This window comes from Chinchilla lanigera, unplaced genomic scaffold, assembly GCF_000276665.1.
Source record: "Chinchilla lanigera isolate Chin_1 unplaced genomic scaffold, ChiLan1.0 scaffold00041, whole genome shotgun sequence".
In the NCBI taxonomy this organism is placed as follows: domain Eukaryota; kingdom Metazoa; phylum Chordata; class Mammalia; order Rodentia; family Chinchillidae; genus Chinchilla; species Chinchilla lanigera.
The window spans coordinates 13,097,271-13,113,839 of NW_004955442.1; the positions used below are offsets into that span (position 1 = coordinate 13,097,271).

Sequence of the window (16,569 nt, forward strand, 5' to 3'; positions counted from 1 at the left end):
GTTGCCATCCTCAGGTCTTCTCCTCCCTTCAGGGTAAAGGAACCCCTGGGCTGGGCTTGAGTCTGGCATCATGGAGAGCTGGGGAGAATGCTCAGCATCCAGTTCAGTGGACTGAGATGCCACTTACCATTCAAGGTAGGCAGTGGCACTTGTAATGTGCACAGCCCAGAATCCTCTCTCTGCTCTTGACACCTGTCCCCTCCCAAGCACTCCCGGCCATATGTAAGAGAGTGGCACCTGCAGGGTCGAGAAAGACCCTGGTTGGGGTCTTTGATGTGACACTTGGGGGGTCCTGCAGCAAGACATAGGATGGGGTGGCCTGGAGTCGGGCAGCCCAGCTCCAGGCACAGCCATGACACACAAACCATCTTCGCAACTCACTTTTATTCTTTATAAACTTCCTCTCACATGGAGGAATATATTGTTATAGTCATTAGCTTATCTCTTTTTTTAAACTCTATGCTAACAGCAATGGAGCCAAGAGGAGGAAAAACATAAGCTACAATAGAAAGGCACTTAGAACCTGTTAAAATACTGATATCCTGGAATGTGCAACAACAAACTGACAACAACAAAAAGTTTACCGGCCCTTCCAAGCCTGGTCTATCACAGAATCACATGCTGAGCTAATGTCACCTTCCAGTGCCCTGTTCCTCTGCTCCTGGGCTTGAGTCTCAAGCCCGTAATCCCCCAACGAGAGACTTAAGGCCTGGGACTCTTGACAGGGATTTGGGGGTGGGGGGTGTACTTGGGTCCTGGATAGGGCCCAAGAAAGGAGACCAGCTCCTTCCTATTTGCTCACAGCCCCTTCAAGGGGCAGAGCTAACATGGCCAGAGCCTGTCAGGGCTGGGTTCGGAGGCCCAGCATCCAGGCAGGCCAGATCAGGGTGACCCCTCTGGGGCAGAAGGGCAGTCCAGCAAAGAGTGGGGTCAGCAGAGCTGCTCAGAGTAACTTCAGGGGTACTAAGGACCTCACTGCCACCCAGCAGCTCTTTTGTTCTGCAGACAGGGAGGTGGAAGAGCTTGGCCACTCTGGGGTCTAGTGGCAGGGCTCCCAGTTGCTGGCAGAGAAGGGAGCAGCAAGAGGCCTGGTGGTGGTGGTGGTGGTGGTATGTTGCAGGGCCCAGGTTCCTGGGATTGGGTGGTGGGGCTGTGGAGCATACATCTCCAGCGTCTTTGACTTATCCTAGCTCCTGCAGAACAGCTAGACCCTATTCTGAGGAGCACAAGTTGTAGAGAAGCTGGCTCGGAGTGGAGGGGAGACTGCCTCTAGGAAAAGAGCTCAGCTGGGAAAAACTAAAGGAAGCAATCCTGTCACAAGCCAGGTTCCTCCCTTCAGCCAGCTCTTTCCCAACATGGGCCAGGCAAGCATTCCTGGTGGCCTGTCCTCCCCCAAGCCCAGGGCCTTCAGTCCACAACCTCTTCAGATCTCTTCAGGCCCTCCCAGGAACGCCATGGTTTGGCACCCCCATACCTGGAGCTGCCTCCCAGCCTGGGGTGGCCCAGGCAGTCTCCCCTCTCCGAGTGTTGGATCATGCCCTGCAGGCTTCTGCAGGGTGGCATTCCTCAGCTATGTCTAGCTATGTTGAAAAAGATGAAGCCCAGGTTGGGCCAGAGGGCTGGATCCCTCGGACCCACTTCCCGTACTTCCAGTGTGCCCAGAGAGAGAGGGAAGAGATCCAGGTGCAGGGACAGGTGAGTGGTCAGCTAACCCTTCTCTTTTTAATGTGGCCAACCTTCCGTCAGTGCTGATTTAGGCTGGGCAAAGGGTGGGGGCAGCTGACCAAGCAGGCCTCCTTTCTCCAGTAGTCAGGGAGGCACCTTGTCGTAGGGGGAGGCGGCGGGAGGGGAATGTGGTGTCTTCCTGTGGCTTAGCTGGGCCTGCGTCTATCTTGCTCTCCCTCCAGAGGGCTGGGCTAGAGGGAAAGGGGTCCAGAAGCTGGGGTAGGGGTAGGTGAGCCTAGGCGGGGTTGGGGCCTCTGATCCCTGGGGACTCCTCCTTATGGCTCAGGTGAAGGGAGTGGCCAGGGAGCCTGATCCTAGCAGGCAGGGTAGATGCTACCCTACACGCCTCACTGCTGGGACTTGGGCAACAGTCTCTGCTGGCCAGTGGGTAGAACTGGGAGGGAAAGTGACCTGCGCAGGTCAGCCACAAGATAAAGGAGGCACCAGGGTAGGAAGTCAGGAAGGTTTGAAGGGGAGGATGGGCAGAGGGGGGCGTCACAGAAACTATGGGGCAAGGGGCCAGAGGTGAGTGAGGCCTCAGCACCCAAGAGCACTGCTCTCCTTGGATGGCAAGTCCAGGTCCTCACTTGAGAGCCAGAAAGCCAGCAATGACCTAGCACCATGCCTGCTGCCCCCTCATCTGAGGCTGCAGCTGCCTGGGGCGCACAGACCAGCAGGCCGCAGGGCAATGAACATTATTGCTGTTTCGCAGAAGGGTTTCTGTTCGTCTGGGCAGGGGCCTGGAGTTGCTGGCTGCACTGCATCGCTGGTGGGCAGATGGGCTCAGTTCACCACGGCTGGTTTGAGCAGCACAGAGCCTGGCGGGATGACCACCCAGCCCGGGGTTAGCGCCTCTGGGCTGTTGGCTGCTGAACTGACGCCTGTGGACAGGTCCAACACAGTGCCCGGCAGCAGGGAGAGTCCGTCAGGGCTTGGCCGGGAGCGACTGCTCTCCGTCCTTTCAAGGGGAGTCTTGCGGCCCTCCATGCCCAAGGCCCGGGCAGGTACCAACCCATGACCCTTCTCCCCCTCGGCCTTGCCGCCAGCGGAGCCAGTGAGGAGGGAGACCACAGGCAAGCCCAGTCCACCAGCCCCAAACGGGGAGGGCAGCAACGGGTTCTTGGCCAGATTGAGGGGCAGGACAGGGCTTGGCAGCCCAGGGCCCATGCTCCCTCCACCCCCACCACCCCCACCATTGCCACAGGCCAGGGCACTGAGGTCAAGGGGACCCGGGGCCAGGGGCAGGGGCAGGCCAGGTAGACTGGGACCTCCAAAGAGGGCAGCAGGGTTGGGAATAATGATTTGGGCCCCACTGACGTAGGGGCCACTGTCAGGGGCAGGCAGTGGCGGTTTGGGGGGTGGGCGCAGCTGTAGGAGCTCCTGCTGCTCATGGGACACAAAGTGTCCATGGGCTTTGATGTGCTTGCGCAGCGAACTGGGGTCCGTGTAGCGCTTATGGCAGCCTGGCATCTTGCAGTAGTAGGGCTTGTCCACATAGTGGGTGCGAGTGTGCTTGAAGCGATCACTCGAGTTGGAGTAGCGCTTGTTGCAGCCCTCGTAGGGGCAGATGTAGGGTTTCTCACCTGCAGGGGTAGGTCATGTGAGGGGTCACATCCCCCGCCTCACACTGTCCATCCCCCACCACCACCCCCAATCACCTAGAGCATTTGCTGTCTGACTGGGGAGTAACCCTAACACCTGACCCAAGATTTGACCCAGGTAGGGGTGGAAGGAGGAACCCAGCATGGCTAGGCCCCAGCTCTCTGCTGTGTTCTTGCTATGCACCCCTCAGTTCCTGTGCTACAGGTTGGGTGAACTTCACTGGACAGAACTTGACCTTAGAGATTATAGTAGGTATTGATCAAAAAATACAGTAAACGTTAAACATTCTTAAATCTCTTATAATAAAAATCACACTGACACTAATCCCCCGTCAAAATACTCCCCCCTCACTTCAAACACACTTATCCCATTGTTTTTGCCACTTCTTGAAGTTCTGGAAGACCTCTTTGGTGGGGGGGCTACCGGCAATTGAACTCAGGACTTTGTGCTTGCCAGGCAGGCGCTTGTGCTGCTGAGCTATATCCCCAGCGAAAGACCTCTTTCATGAATGTCTTTAGTTGCACTGTTGTGGCTACTTCAGTGTCCTGAATTGATTCAAAACGTTTACCTTTCATGATCATTTTGACTTTGAGAGAAGAGCCAGAAGCACGTGTTGCCATAGCGGTGGATGGGGACACAGCCATGTTTTTCCAAGCCTGCCTTTCTGTTAGATGGTGCTCAGCAGGAGCATTGGCTGTATTTTTTTTTGTTTTGTTTTTCTCTGGTACCGGGAACCGAACTCACGACCTTGCGCTTGCCAGGCAGGCGCTTTGCCGCTGAGCTAAATCCCCAGCTCTTGGCTGTATTTTTGACTACACTCTTTTTCTGTTGTTTTCTGAGACAGGGTCTTGCTATGCAGTTTAGGTTGACCTTAAACTCACTACGTAGCCCAGGCTGGCCTCGAACGCATGGCAGTCCTCTTGCCTCAGCCTCCCACAGGGGTGTGCCACCACACCCAGATCTTCCACTACGCTCCCAAAAGAGGACTTTAGCTGGATGAAGAAAAAAAAAAAAAAAAAAAAAAAGGGACTTCCAGAACTGCTTCAAATAGTGGCAGGAATGGTGGGATAAATATGTTCAAAGCAAGAAAGTGTATTTTGAGGAGAGGTTACTGGCAGTGTATCTTTTACAGTAGGTTTTTTTTTGTTTTGTTTTGTTTTGTTTTTTTTTGTTTTTTTCTCCGGTACCGGGAACCGAACTCATGACCTTGCGCTTGCCAGGCAGGCGCTTTTGCCACTGAGCTAAATCCCCAGCACCCCCCCTTTTTTTTTTGAGACAGGGTCTCCCTGTGTAGCCCAGGCTGACCTTGAGCTCACTATATAGGCCAGGCTAGCCTCAAACTTGTAATCCTGTCTCAGCCTCCCACGTGCTGGGGTATATGCTGCACCCGGCTGTAATTTATTTTATTTAAACACGCTGTGTATTTCGACCAGCCTTCGTATAGTTATATAAAGCCCTTGCAGAGGCCTGACCTATGGAGAGTACTGAGTGCTGGCTGCCCTTTTTATCTGGCAGCCTTACACCAACCGGCTCAAGTTTTAACTGAGCCTCTACAACTTCACTGAGCCTTTGAAACACAGCTGGTTCAAACAGAGATGTGCTGTGAGAGGGTAAGATACACACCAGGTTTAAAAGACTGCGTGAAACAAGTGCATGTTTTTGGTGGTTGTGGGGTTTTTGTTTGTTTTGAGATGGGAAATTGTGTTGTCCAAGCTGCCGTAGAACTCCTGGACTCAAGCAGTCTTTCTGCCTCAGCCTCCCAATCAGCTGGAACTACTGACACGTGCTACTGCACCTAGTTTGCCCTTTATCTCTAAGGTCCAGTCCTGCGTTAGTTCCCTACTACTGCTTCCAACTTGCCTAGCCCTGTGCTCCGTGGACTGAGACCCCTGGGACCTCTCACCTGTGTGGGACCGGTTGTGGATCTTCAGGTTTTCCAGGCGGGAGAAGCTCTTGTTGCAGGTTGGGCAGCGGTGCGGCTTCTCATTGGTGTGTGTGCGGATGTGGATGAGCATCTTGTACCTGCTCCGGGGAGGGCATGGAGGCACTAAGCTCACTGCACACCCAGCCTCTCCCTCCTTCCCTTGTTCCCGCTCCCTCACCTGGCATTGAAGCCACGGCCGTGGCGGGCACAGCCCTCCCAGTGGCAGCAGTACCCCGCATCCTTCTCGGGCTTGACGTGGTAGTCATTGACATGGTCCACCAGGTCTTGTAGGAGCTCGAAGAGCTGGTTACACTGCAGGGCCAGGCAGGGTCTGAGCAAGACAGCCACCCTCAGCCACCCTCAGCCCTCCGCCTTTCCCTGCCCCTACTCACCTTAGCCCAGCGACACACCAGCTGCTTGGGTAAGGGCAGCTCTGGTGAGAGGCACTTGTCCTTGGGGGCGTTGAGGAAAGAAGAAGCAGGCAGGTGCAAGGCACCCCCAGAGCCCAGGGGTAGGAAGAACTGAAAGGAGCTGGGGACACCATCCAGATAGCGCAGTGGCTGGAAGTCCTAGGGTAAAAGGCAAGGACAGAGCTGGTTAGTGCCCTGTTGAGATCCTCTGGCAAGCCCAGACCCCTTCTGTTCTCTTCTGGAGTGGACAGAATGATGTCCCCAGAAAGATACATTCAAGCCCTAGTCTCAGGTACTGGTGCTTGTGACTTCATGTAGAAATCAGGTCTTTGCAGATGAAGTCAAATTAAGATGAGATCTTGCTGGATTTGGGTGGCCCTAAACCCAGGGACTGGTGTCTGCAACAGAAAGGAGAAAGAAGTATGGACACAGAAGCACAGAGGAGGAAGTCATGAGAAGTCATGTGAAGATGGAGGCAGAGACTGCAGGGCCGCAGCTCCCACACAAGGAGTGCCAGGGTGCCCGAAGCTATGAGAAGCTCAGGGAGGGAAGGAGGGCTTTCTTCCTTGAGCTGTAGAGGGCGCTTGTGCCTGCCAGTACTTTAGACTTCAGCTTTCTGAACTGTGAGAGAGTAACACATTTCTGTTCTTTTGAGCCTGCCAGGGCTTGTCGTGGAGCCCCTGTAAACCAATACTCCTTTTCTCTCCAGAATCTTCACCCCTTCTTACCGGGGCAGTGGGCATTGGAGGCAAGTCCCCATTGCCCTGGCGCTCAGGGGACAGTGAGCTGCTGCCATTGGGGGAGTCCAGTCCAGATGGCGGTGATAAGCTGAGGTCCACCAGAGGGGCTGCAGAAAAGCGTCCATCCACCTTCTCAGGGAACTTGGGGTTCAGCAGGAAGCCTAAGGGAGAGGCATGATTCACTCAGGAGGTGTTGGGAGCCAGGAACCAGATGTCCTGGTGGGCCAGGTCCCTATCTCTGTGGTGACCCTGGAAGCAGACACCAGCCCTGTCTCCACAAACTACCTTGGGATCCCCTGATATCTAAGGAGCAACCTGTACAGCTAACAGATGTGATGATATTGCCTTTTGTGTTTGACCTTTACTCCATGAGAGCTCAGCCATGGAATAAGACAGGAAGTGGCACCCACCCATTTTACAGATGGGATTAGCCTACCACACAAGGTAACAGAATAGGAACTTGAACACAAGACACCTAGCTCCCTGTGATACAACTCTGCCCAGGCCCTTTCCTGCCTCAGTACTCCCTTCTATAAAATGGGAGGTATGGGCTGGGTTGTTTGCCAAGCCTCCAACTCAGACTCTGGTTCTCAGGGTCCACATGGAGGTAGAACACATGGGGTGAATGTATACTGGACACAAGCACCAAACATTCTTTGAGACACAGTTGCTGGGCTGAGTCCCCACACTCCACCATCCTGGTCAACAAGCTGTACCATCGTAAAGCCCAGGAGGCAAGGGCTTGGGACTGTTGCTCTTACTCTTGGACGCCCCTTGCACCACTATCACATTCTCCTAGAGGCCTCAGTTTGAATCCTGTCTCTGTGCCAGCTGCATGACTGCGTGGCCTTAGCTTCCTCATCCAAAGCTAAACCTCCAGGAGGATGAATGGACGGACAAGCTATGTCCAAACCAAAGCTGCAAGGGACTGCAGCTCTGTCCTGTGGACACATCCTAGCCATCCTTCCTGTCACCATGGCTCAACCCCACGAGTCCCCCACCCTGCCCCATGCAGTACCTGAAGGTGGGGAGCCTGGGGAGCCAGGTGTGGGGCTGTCATCCACCAGGCCCAGCTCCCTGTGCAGAGTGCGGTGCCGGACCACACCCAGTGTCCTGTCCCGCTTTTCTCTCGCCACCCGGAGCTTGGTGATGCTCAGCTTCAGGTCGAGCGGCTCGTCCAAGGAATGCATGGTGAGGAGGGGCTAGTGTCGGGGGCAGCAGGCAGAAGAGGGTGACCAAATGGTCTTCAAGCAGGAACCTGGGGAAGGACAGGGGCTGTGCTGTGATACTGTGACCCTCTTCTACAGACTGCACCCATTAAAGCACACAGGAACTGGGCAGGAGTAGGGTAGGGAGATGCTCTGAATAGCCTTAGCCAGCAAGAATTACTGAGAAAACCACTTGCCTGCTTAGGTTCCACATCTACCTCCATGAATCTTTTGGGCAGCCAAGCTCATATTCATTTTCATATTTGGTCTCCCTTGCTCTCAGTGCTGAGGAGTAAACCCCAGGACCTGTGGATGCTAGGCAAGTGCTTGCTCTCCCACTGAGCTACATCTCCAGTCCTTTTTTCTTAAATCTTATTTTTCAGACAAGGTCTCACTGTGTAATTCAGGCTGGGCTTGAACTTACAATCATCTTGCCTTAGCCTCCGGAGTAGCAGGGGTCACAGGTGTGCACCATCATACTCGGCATTCATGCCCTCCATCTTGCCATGAAAGTGCATCTTAGAGACAGGTTTACAGAACTAGGAAGTGGCAGAGCTACCAGACTCAAGACCTGAGGTAGATCTCCCAGGAACTGGCCAGCCAAGTTCTATCTGTCACTCCTGACAGAGTGGGGAGCTGCCTGTGGGAAGTCTGTCCAGCATGAGTCCAAAGATCCAGAAACAGCAAGCCTCCTCGACCTTCCTCCAAGAGGGCACTTAGTATTTCTCAGCCATGACCTGGTAAGTGCCCACCTGCATCCAGCAAGCAACTGTTTCACCTCCAAGAGAACTAGGCTAAGAACCTGTCCTACACAAAGCATACAAAACTTGGCAGGGAAGGGTTGGGGACACAGGCAAAGGGCCACCCCCCCCCCAAAAGGATACCTGGGAGGGATGTGACAAAAACAAAACAAAAGGCCCCACCTCCCAGGTGAGGCCAAGGAGAGGCATCCACAAACCACTGGGAGCTCTTCTCCTAGCTGCCGCCAGGGGGCAGCTGGGGACTGGCCAGTCCAGTCCAAGCGGGGCAGGCTTCATAAGAGTAGATCAACTCTATACAAAAATATAAGCTGGGTGTGGTGGTGCACACCTGTAATCCCAGCACTCAGGAGGCTGAGGCAGAAGGATCGTTTCGAGTTTAAGGCCAGCCTGGGTTGCAAAGTGAGTTCAAGACCGGCCTGAACTGCATAGTGAGACCCTGTCTCAAAAGGACAATAAATAAATAAATAAATAAATAAATAAATAAATAAATACATACATACATACATACATACATATATATATATATATATATATATATATATATGGTTTTTCTTATTTTTTACTGGTAATAATGTTCTTCTAACTTTCATGCTTTAATCTTTTTCTTGCTTTTTTTTGGTGGTACTGCTAGTTGAACCCAGGTACTACTTTACATTAAGCTACATTCCCAATTTCTAGTTTTCTACTTCGAGACACTGTCTGGATAAATTATTAAACTGCCCAAGCTGTCCCCTGCCTCAGCTTCCCAGAGTGCCGGGATTGGGCTGAGGATATAGCTCAGTGGCACAAGCGCCTGCCTGGCAAAAAGCAAGGTCCTGAGTTTGATTCCCAGTACCAAAAACAAAAAAAAAAGAAGAAAAACCAGAGTGCTGGGATTATAAGTGTGCCACTAGGCCTGTTTTTGTCCTTCTGAGACAGGGTCTCACTAGGCAGTTCAGGTTACCCTTGAGCTCACTTTGTAGCCCAGGCTGGCGTTGAACTTGCAATGAGGCTTCTGCCTCAGCCTCCCAGGTATTGGGATTATAGGTGTGCGCCACCACGTCTGGCCCAGGCCTGTTTTATAATTTCATTTTCTTAAAATCATTCAGTGATGTAACTGTCTTCACATATAAATGGAGTTGCGGGCTCCACTGACCCATTCTCCCCTCCAAACTCACATTTCTTTTCTAAGCACCAGTCCCTTCCCATGTGGGGAGAAATTTCCAGTTTCCTGGCCCTCACTAGTCAAGAATGGTACACTTGAAAAATTTCTCTGCTAACTTGTCACTGTGAGATCCTGTAACTCACTGAATTTAATACAAAAGGGTAGACATGGTGGGCACAATCACCACTTGGAAAGTACAGACTAGGGATTTAGCTCAGCAGCACAACATCTGCCTGGCAAGCATGAGGTCGTGAGTTCAATTCCTGGTACCAAAAACAAAACAAACAAACAAAAAAACCATTAGGAAAGTACTTCACATGCACCCCCACGTGTCCTTGGGTGCTAGGGTGGCCCATATGAATCTAGCTGTAGCACTGTCTGCATGCTCTCATTGGAGTGTGTCAGCCCTACATCCCCACCCACCCCTTCTCTAGGCCGACCCTTTATCTAGTCTTGCCCTGGCCCCCAGCCTCTGTCATCCTTCCCCTGATCCCCCACAAACACCAGAACCAAGACTGCCCCTTCCTTCACTCAAGACCTGCTTATCGATAAGAAGTCCAAGAGAGGAAAAGGAAAAAGCGTGGAGAAATGCAACCATTTTCAGAACCAGCGGCCACGTTTTACTCACTCTTCTGCCCAGTCTCACGGGTCTGGGGAGAGCCTTGTTTTTCCAGAGGAACTCTGGCATAATGGGGACGACCTGGCAACGCCTTTGTACAGGGCGGTATAGCTAGCAGGATATAACTGGAAGGCTCACGTACACCTCTTACAGAGGTTGACAGACGGCTCTGGTCCTCTGCTGTCGCCTGCCAATCTAATTAGACTGTTGTGCTTCAAAATGACTATCTTGTTAGAACTAGAAACTACGTAGTTCTTTGCAGGGCTTTGCAGGCAGATTTGAGTTCACAGTAACAATCCTGGGAGCACTGGTACTACGGCATCTTTATATGCTGAAGAAGTTACCCTAATGGCCTTTATAGGACCAATGCTGATTTTTTTTTAAAGGTAGTTCTTATTATGTGGTGAAATTTTATAAATAAATCATAATACAAAACAATAAAGAAGACCTTCTGCTTGCAAGGACATCTCAGATTCCATTGCATATAGCCAATGTGGCATCTCTGGGCACCGGGAGACTGTCCAGTCCCGGGCATATGTGATCAGAGCACGGACAGCCAGTTGCTCTTGGCCATGGGACCCAGGTCTGTGACTTGACCCTGTTAAAGCTATCAGATCTGTTAGGCCATCCCTAGACAGGGACTCCCAGCAGTACAAGGGGCATGGAGACCAGCATGCCACCCTCTGCTCAAGGACCCAGGCCCCAGCTGGCAGGTAGATGAACGACAGGGATGGGTGGCCTTGGGTCCCCTCTTCCTCCAGGAGGGCAAGGAGCTATCCTCCTCCGCCTGACCCACCCCCATAGTTATGTCTGTCTGTCTGTCTGCCTGTCCTTCCACCTGTTTATTTTTAGACACAAGGCCCAGTCCAACCTCCCTGAAGCTCCTCTGTGCTAGCAGCCTGGAAGGGAAGGAAGGAAGTAAATATTTATGCTGATTAAGAATTCAGGAGCCAGGAAGGGCTGGTGGCCTGGTCCTTCTGCTGGACCAGGGCCACAGGCTCCCCACAGCCCCTGTCCTCACTCTCGCCCCCCAAAATGGAGAACAGGACCATGGGGCAGGGTACCTGGGGAGCTGGAGATTCAAGTGGACACTGGCAACACTGCCCAAGCAACATGCTTTGACACCTGCACACCCCACCACCACTGCCAGAGGGAGCTTTCGGGAAGGAGCCACGGCTGTGGGTCACTTTGGTTTAAGGACCTCCAGGGGATACTGTCTGCCTCACAGACCTTGGGAGGACCCCGGCATAAGCTTATATCCCTGGATAGGATCAAGCACAGCCCCCAAGATGGGAGGGGGAAACCTCCAACACCCTTTCCCCATCAGCAGACCCAGTCCCCAGGGACCCCACCCCACCCCCACTTCCTGCTGAGTTCTGCCCAGGGAGGCAGGGGTTCATTCCCAAGGAAGCCAGAGCCCAACCCAGGCACTGCCTCCCCCTCCTGGGAAAGGAGGAGGAAGGAGCTGCCCCAAGGCCCACACCTCCTAGCACCCCACCCCAGGCTGGCCCACACTGATTTTTTTACTCTGAGGGCAGCCCCCCAGGGAGAAAAGGTCCTGTGACCTCTCTCCAGCTCTGACCTTGGCCAACCTCAGACGTCCCTTCCCCATCCCCAGCCGGCAACAGCCGGTCTAGGCTCAGCCCTGCTCTTTGTTCCTAGGCTGGGTGAAGGGGACAAGCAAGAACCAGGTTCCTGCTGTTCTAGAAGCTGGCAAAGCACCTGGGGGCCAGTTATGCCATCACCTGACTAAAGCTCGGGAAGAAGAGCCACAGGGATGGGAAGGTGGGGGAATGGTGCAGGGTGATGCGGCTGCCTGCCTCCTTCTAAGAGGGAAAGCTTAGCCAGCCGCGGACCGGCCCCCAGTGTGTGTGATCCGGCCCTAGGGTGTGTCTGTTCCTTGGAGTGGTGTAGTCCCTGAGCACAAAAGCCTGGCCTTCTCACAGTCGGGTGCTCATGGGCTCCAGTGCCAATGTGTGGAGGGCAGAGTGCACCCGCTGGCCTACACCAGTTCCCTCTAGGCCTTAGTGTAGAACCTCCAGTGCGTCGCTTTCCCCTCGGGTTGGATGGCGAGTCTCCGCACGGTGCCGCAGTGGCAGGGAGCTGCGATCAGCGACCAAGCGCCCCGACTCGGGACAGGTCGTCATGCGGTAGCTGGTGCTGGCCAGTGTGCTATTCGGCACCCCCACCCGCAAGGGCCCACAGGGAGGCTGTGACGGTGGTCGCACTGCCTTAGCCCTGTGCAGCTCCTGCAGCTGCAAAAGGAACTAATTAAAGAGGGAGGGAAAGGAAGCAGCGTTGGTGGGAGGGAGGAAGCATAGGGGGGTGGTGTGGGACCACCAGGGCAGTGGGGGTGGAGTACAGCCCTCCCCCACCCCTGGGTGGGGTCACCCAGAGGGTGGGCTGCCCCCCAGGGTGGGCTTCCCCCAGCCAGGGCCAAGACAATGGCTGCTATTGTGCACCCGTGCAGACGGCCCCCAGCTGCAGGGCCTGAGGCTTGCTGGGGTGGCCTGGGCGGGGCTGTCTCCATTCCCACCCTCTTTCCCAACCGGAAGGCCTGGCCTCATGAGGAAACTGAGGCTCAAGGTCACCAGGTGAATGGTAGCCAACCAAAATCCTGCTCTGGATGAAGCCCCGAAGCAGGGAAGAAGGGCAGTAGGTTGGCCCTGAACCTGGAGGAATAGAGGTGCATGTGGGTTGGGGGTTAGGCTCCTTGGCAGAAGCAGAGAGGACCTTGCATTCTGTAAGGGGGGGTGGTGGTGCCTGAATCCCTGCCCACCCTACAGCAGTGTGTGGTCAGGTGAGCGACATGAGTATATCGCACTGTCAAGGGCAATATGAGGGACACCCCTTATTCCTGGGATACTCCTAAGACTCCCCCTTTGGTTTTTGTTTTGTTTTGAGACAGGGTCTCACTGTGTAGTTTAGCTTGGCCTTGAACTATGCACATAGCCCAGGCTGGCCTTGAACTCATGGCAATCCTCCTGCCTCAGCCTCCCCAGTGCTGGGATTACAGGCTTGCACCACCACACCCAGCCTTCCCCCTTTGGTCTGCTATGCAAAGTCCAGCCTAGGATTTGAGGACACACTCTAAGCCGCTCACAAGTTCACATGATCCTACTGAACAAAAGAGGATGCAAGAACCTGGTCTGCCTGTACCTGTCACTCAGGCCCTGCTCTGTGAATGACCCTCAGTCTGGCAGGGACCATCACTTCAGCATTCTGATCTTACAGATGGGGAAACAGTGCCCGAGGGAGGTACTGCCTCAGGTGGCACAAGTCAGTGGCAAGCCCAGAAACAGAAGCTGTGAGTGCGTATCACCATGCCAGTACCCACAGCTAGTTGCTGACGACAGCAACATGCCAGCACCTGTTGGGGCAGGTGCTGGTTTCATTCCTGCTTTACAGATGCAAAAGCTGAGGCTCACAGGAATTAAGTGACCTGTCCAGAGTCACATGCCTTGTCTGTTGCACAGCTGGGCCCTTGGACATGGAGAAGGACACAGACTCAGCCTGGGTAGCAGCTCCCTATCCAGGGGCTTGTGGAAGCTAGCTGAAGAGCCCAGGAGGGGGAGCAGACAGGCAGTGGGTAGACAGTGGATGGGCTGATGGGTGGCGGCACAAGAGGCCTGGAGAGCTGAGGGCAGCAGTGCTGCCAGAGCCCTACAGCCCTGCATTGCTGGGAACCGGCTGTGGCTCCCTACTCTGGCCAGAAGCTCCACCCTCCTTGGCTGCCCAGCAGCAGGGGCTGGAGGCCAGAGGCAGGGTTTCCCTTCCTGACCAGGCAACCAGGCAGCAAAGCAGGGTTCCAAACATGGGATGGACCACCTGGGGCCCCACCCTGGCTTTGCTGCTTCCTGCCTTGACTCCTGAGCCTTGTGGTCCTCGTCTGTAAAGTGGGGACAACGAAGAAGTCAGATGGAAATAGGCCTTGACAGGGATGCTAAAAATAATAGGATCCCAAATGGAGTTTTGAAAAGAAATCAATGTAATGCTACGCATCCCATCATTCCTGTTTCTCATAGGATGTGACATTCAACACCTAGAATAGAGCCAAGCACACAGTAGGTGCTTAGTAAAACTTGTCATGTGAATTATCGCCATTGCTGTCCATAGCTCAGTGGACAGTGGCTCTCCATCTGTGCCCACAGACACTAGGGCCTTACCCCACATTGGGAGATCCTTGGCTTTAATGAGGCTACTCACTGGCCTGTGCCCCTCAGAGAGCCTTGAGTGTCTGCTGCCCTGTGGTACAACCACTGCAGACCCTAGCCACCATCCAGAGCCTGAGAGGTGCACGGAGAGGTGCTGGAGAGATTCAGTCAGCCTGGAGATAGAGGCCTTCCTCCAGGCTGGGAAGCCGCAACCCTGAGGCGGGTCCCAGCAGATCCCAGAAGAGCCCCTCCCGACCCAAGAGGGGCACTCATCCAGCACCCTACTCCAGTGGGAACACGGTCCCTGGCTGAGCGGCACCGGAGGGTGGTGTGTGCCGGGAACCCCAGCTACTGCAAGTTCACAGCACAAGACCATAGTCAGGCTACCTGGCTGCAGACCATAGTCACACCTGGCTGGGGTGCCTCAAACGGGTCCCTGTTACTGTCGTCTTCGTTTCCTCTTGGTAACTCAGGCACGAGGGATTCAGGGATTCGGGGCATCCTGCAGGACAAGTCTTGGCCCCGTGCCTGCCACTGGGAAGATGCCAACAGCTGGAAGCACTGAGGATACTCATTTTGGGTCCAGGGGTGAAAGTACCCCAAACAGTAACCTGGGCCTGAAAGGTCACCCAGACAGTTCAGACAGAGCTGGAGCTGGAAGGCACACTGGCTGGCTCCCCACACCCCTCACCAGCCTTTACTATATGTGCTTCCTTGTCACACGCAGCACAGAGGGTGACAGTGGAATCAGGGGAGCCCAGCACACTCACACAGATACACATGGTGATCCAGCTGCAGGGCCAGCCTGGCACAGAAGCCTTCCCTCTTCCTGGTGGCTTGGGCCCCCATTAGGGGGCCCCCACCCCCTGCTGCCTGCCTGCCTGCAGCCACCTTTGCACAACTATGTCTGGTATTTTCCTGTCTGCCCAGTTTTGGGGGGGGCAGTGCATGGGGCCACAAGCACTGCCTACACCTGGGTCTCAGCCAAAGGAGTCTGCCAAGCAGCCCCCACTCCACCCGCCGAGCTGTGCGGGAAGGACAACAGGGCTGGGCTAGCAAGCCGCCCAGGTCCCTGGGAGGGGCCCGCACCAGGGAAGCCAGACTGGGACACACACCCAGCAAGGCCAGGCGTAGGCAGCGCTGCCCCTCTGGTGGGCAGCACATCTGGGCACTCCCCAGAGCTCTCTGGGGAGAGGACAGGCACTGACCAGTGTCCTATGGGATGTGAATGGTCATCCTCAGGACCCCCAGACACACAGGCACATGCATGTGTGACACCGGTACACAAACACATCTCTGCGGCACTGTCATCATCCAAGACTCGAGAGCTTGCACTTGGTGGGGCGGGAGGTATAAGGTCTGGTCCCCACGGGGAAGGAAAACTCCTTCCCAAACTACGTCTGGCTGCAGGTGGACCCCAGACACCTAGGTGCCCAGGGCTCCCATGCCTGTGACCCTTCCCTCCCACCAGCCCGGGGCAGGCACCTGGCCACTGGGAACAACTGCACCTGCCAACTCAGAGAGCAAGAAGGGGTCAGGCAGGCTCTGGACTTTGGCCCTTCCCTCCTGTCTCATTTATGCATTCCAGCACCAGGCCCGCTGTTGGCTGGGGGTAGAAGGAGATGAGGACACAGGACAGAGAAGTCAGGTGGAACTAGGCTCAAGGGAGCACGGGCACTAGGGAGTGAAAAAAATGTCGGGGTGCACTTTTCTGCTGAGGATTGGGGGGCAGACATGAATCAGCCACATGGACATGGGGTGCAAAGTCTTAGAACAGCGGGAACATAGGGTCCTTTATAGCCTCGGACCAGCCAGCATGCCCTTCACATACCATCTGTGTTCATCCTACTGGCCTTATGAGATGCTCTTCTCCCCCGTTTTCCAGATGAGGAAGTTGATCAAGGTCACGGAGCTCCTCTGGAGCACAACTGGGATTCACCTTCTCACTCCAAAGCCAAATCCTTTTGAGCCCATGGCTGCAGAAGCCCTCAGGGAAGAGGCCGCAGAGAAAAAGGCCTGTGAGGGGGTGGGAAGGGCTGGGCCAGAACCAAGAGGGCACTTGGAAGCCACGGAGCGCTGTACACGGCAGAGTACTACCTGCCCTTTGAAGCCAGAGCTTTCTGTTTTGAGCTCTCCCTGCTTCAGCACATCTTTTTCATATCATCCTTGCCTCTGGAGAGCCTGAGGCACACCTGTCAGGCCATCAACCAGATCCTGCCTCACAACCTTCCCTGTCCCCATACTGTCCTCCAGCTCCCTGCTCCAGCAAGTCTTTCCCGATT

General features: G+C 54.7%; 1 protein-coding gene across 2 annotated transcripts; it reads right to left on the reverse strand.

Annotated features, from left to right (window-relative positions):
• Positions 1–365: 365 nt before the first annotated feature.
• Positions 366–16,244, reverse strand: Glis2 (GLIS family zinc finger 2). Of its 2 annotated transcripts, XM_013517807.1 has the most exons (7): positions 16,119–16,244; positions 7,420–7,659; positions 6,390–6,562; positions 5,644–5,820; positions 5,430–5,563; positions 5,231–5,349; positions 366–3,308 (listed from the first exon to the last, which is right to left on the reverse strand). In XM_013517807.1, the coding sequence occupies exons 2-7, from the start codon at positions 7,589–7,591 to the stop codon at positions 2,509–2,511; spliced, it is 1,575 nt and encodes a 524-aa protein (XP_013373261.1). In that variant the 5' UTR covers positions 7,592–7,659; positions 16,119–16,244; the 3' UTR covers positions 366–2,508. The 2 variants fall into 2 exon arrangements, with proteins under 2 accessions (XP_013373261.1, XP_005391360.1); XM_005391303.2 differs by lacking the exon at positions 16,119–16,244 and having other exon boundaries at positions 7,420–7,940.
• Between the last annotated feature and the right edge of the window lie 325 nt (positions 16,245–16,569).

Bases quoted from the DNA above. Each gene is read 5' to 3' on its own strand.
- Glis2 (XM_013517807.1), bottom strand. From the start codon at position 7,591: ATGCATTCCTTGGACGAGCCGCTCGACCTGAAGCTGAGCATCACCAAG. The intron at 6,563-7,419 runs GTACTGCATGGG...CCTCTCCCTTAG, and splicing joins CCCAGGCTCCCCACCTTCAG to GCTTCCTGCTGAACCCCAAG. The intron at 3,309-5,230 runs GTGAGAGGTCCC...CTACCCCTGCAG, and splicing joins CCACAACCGGTCCCACACAG to GTGAGAAACCCTACATCTGC.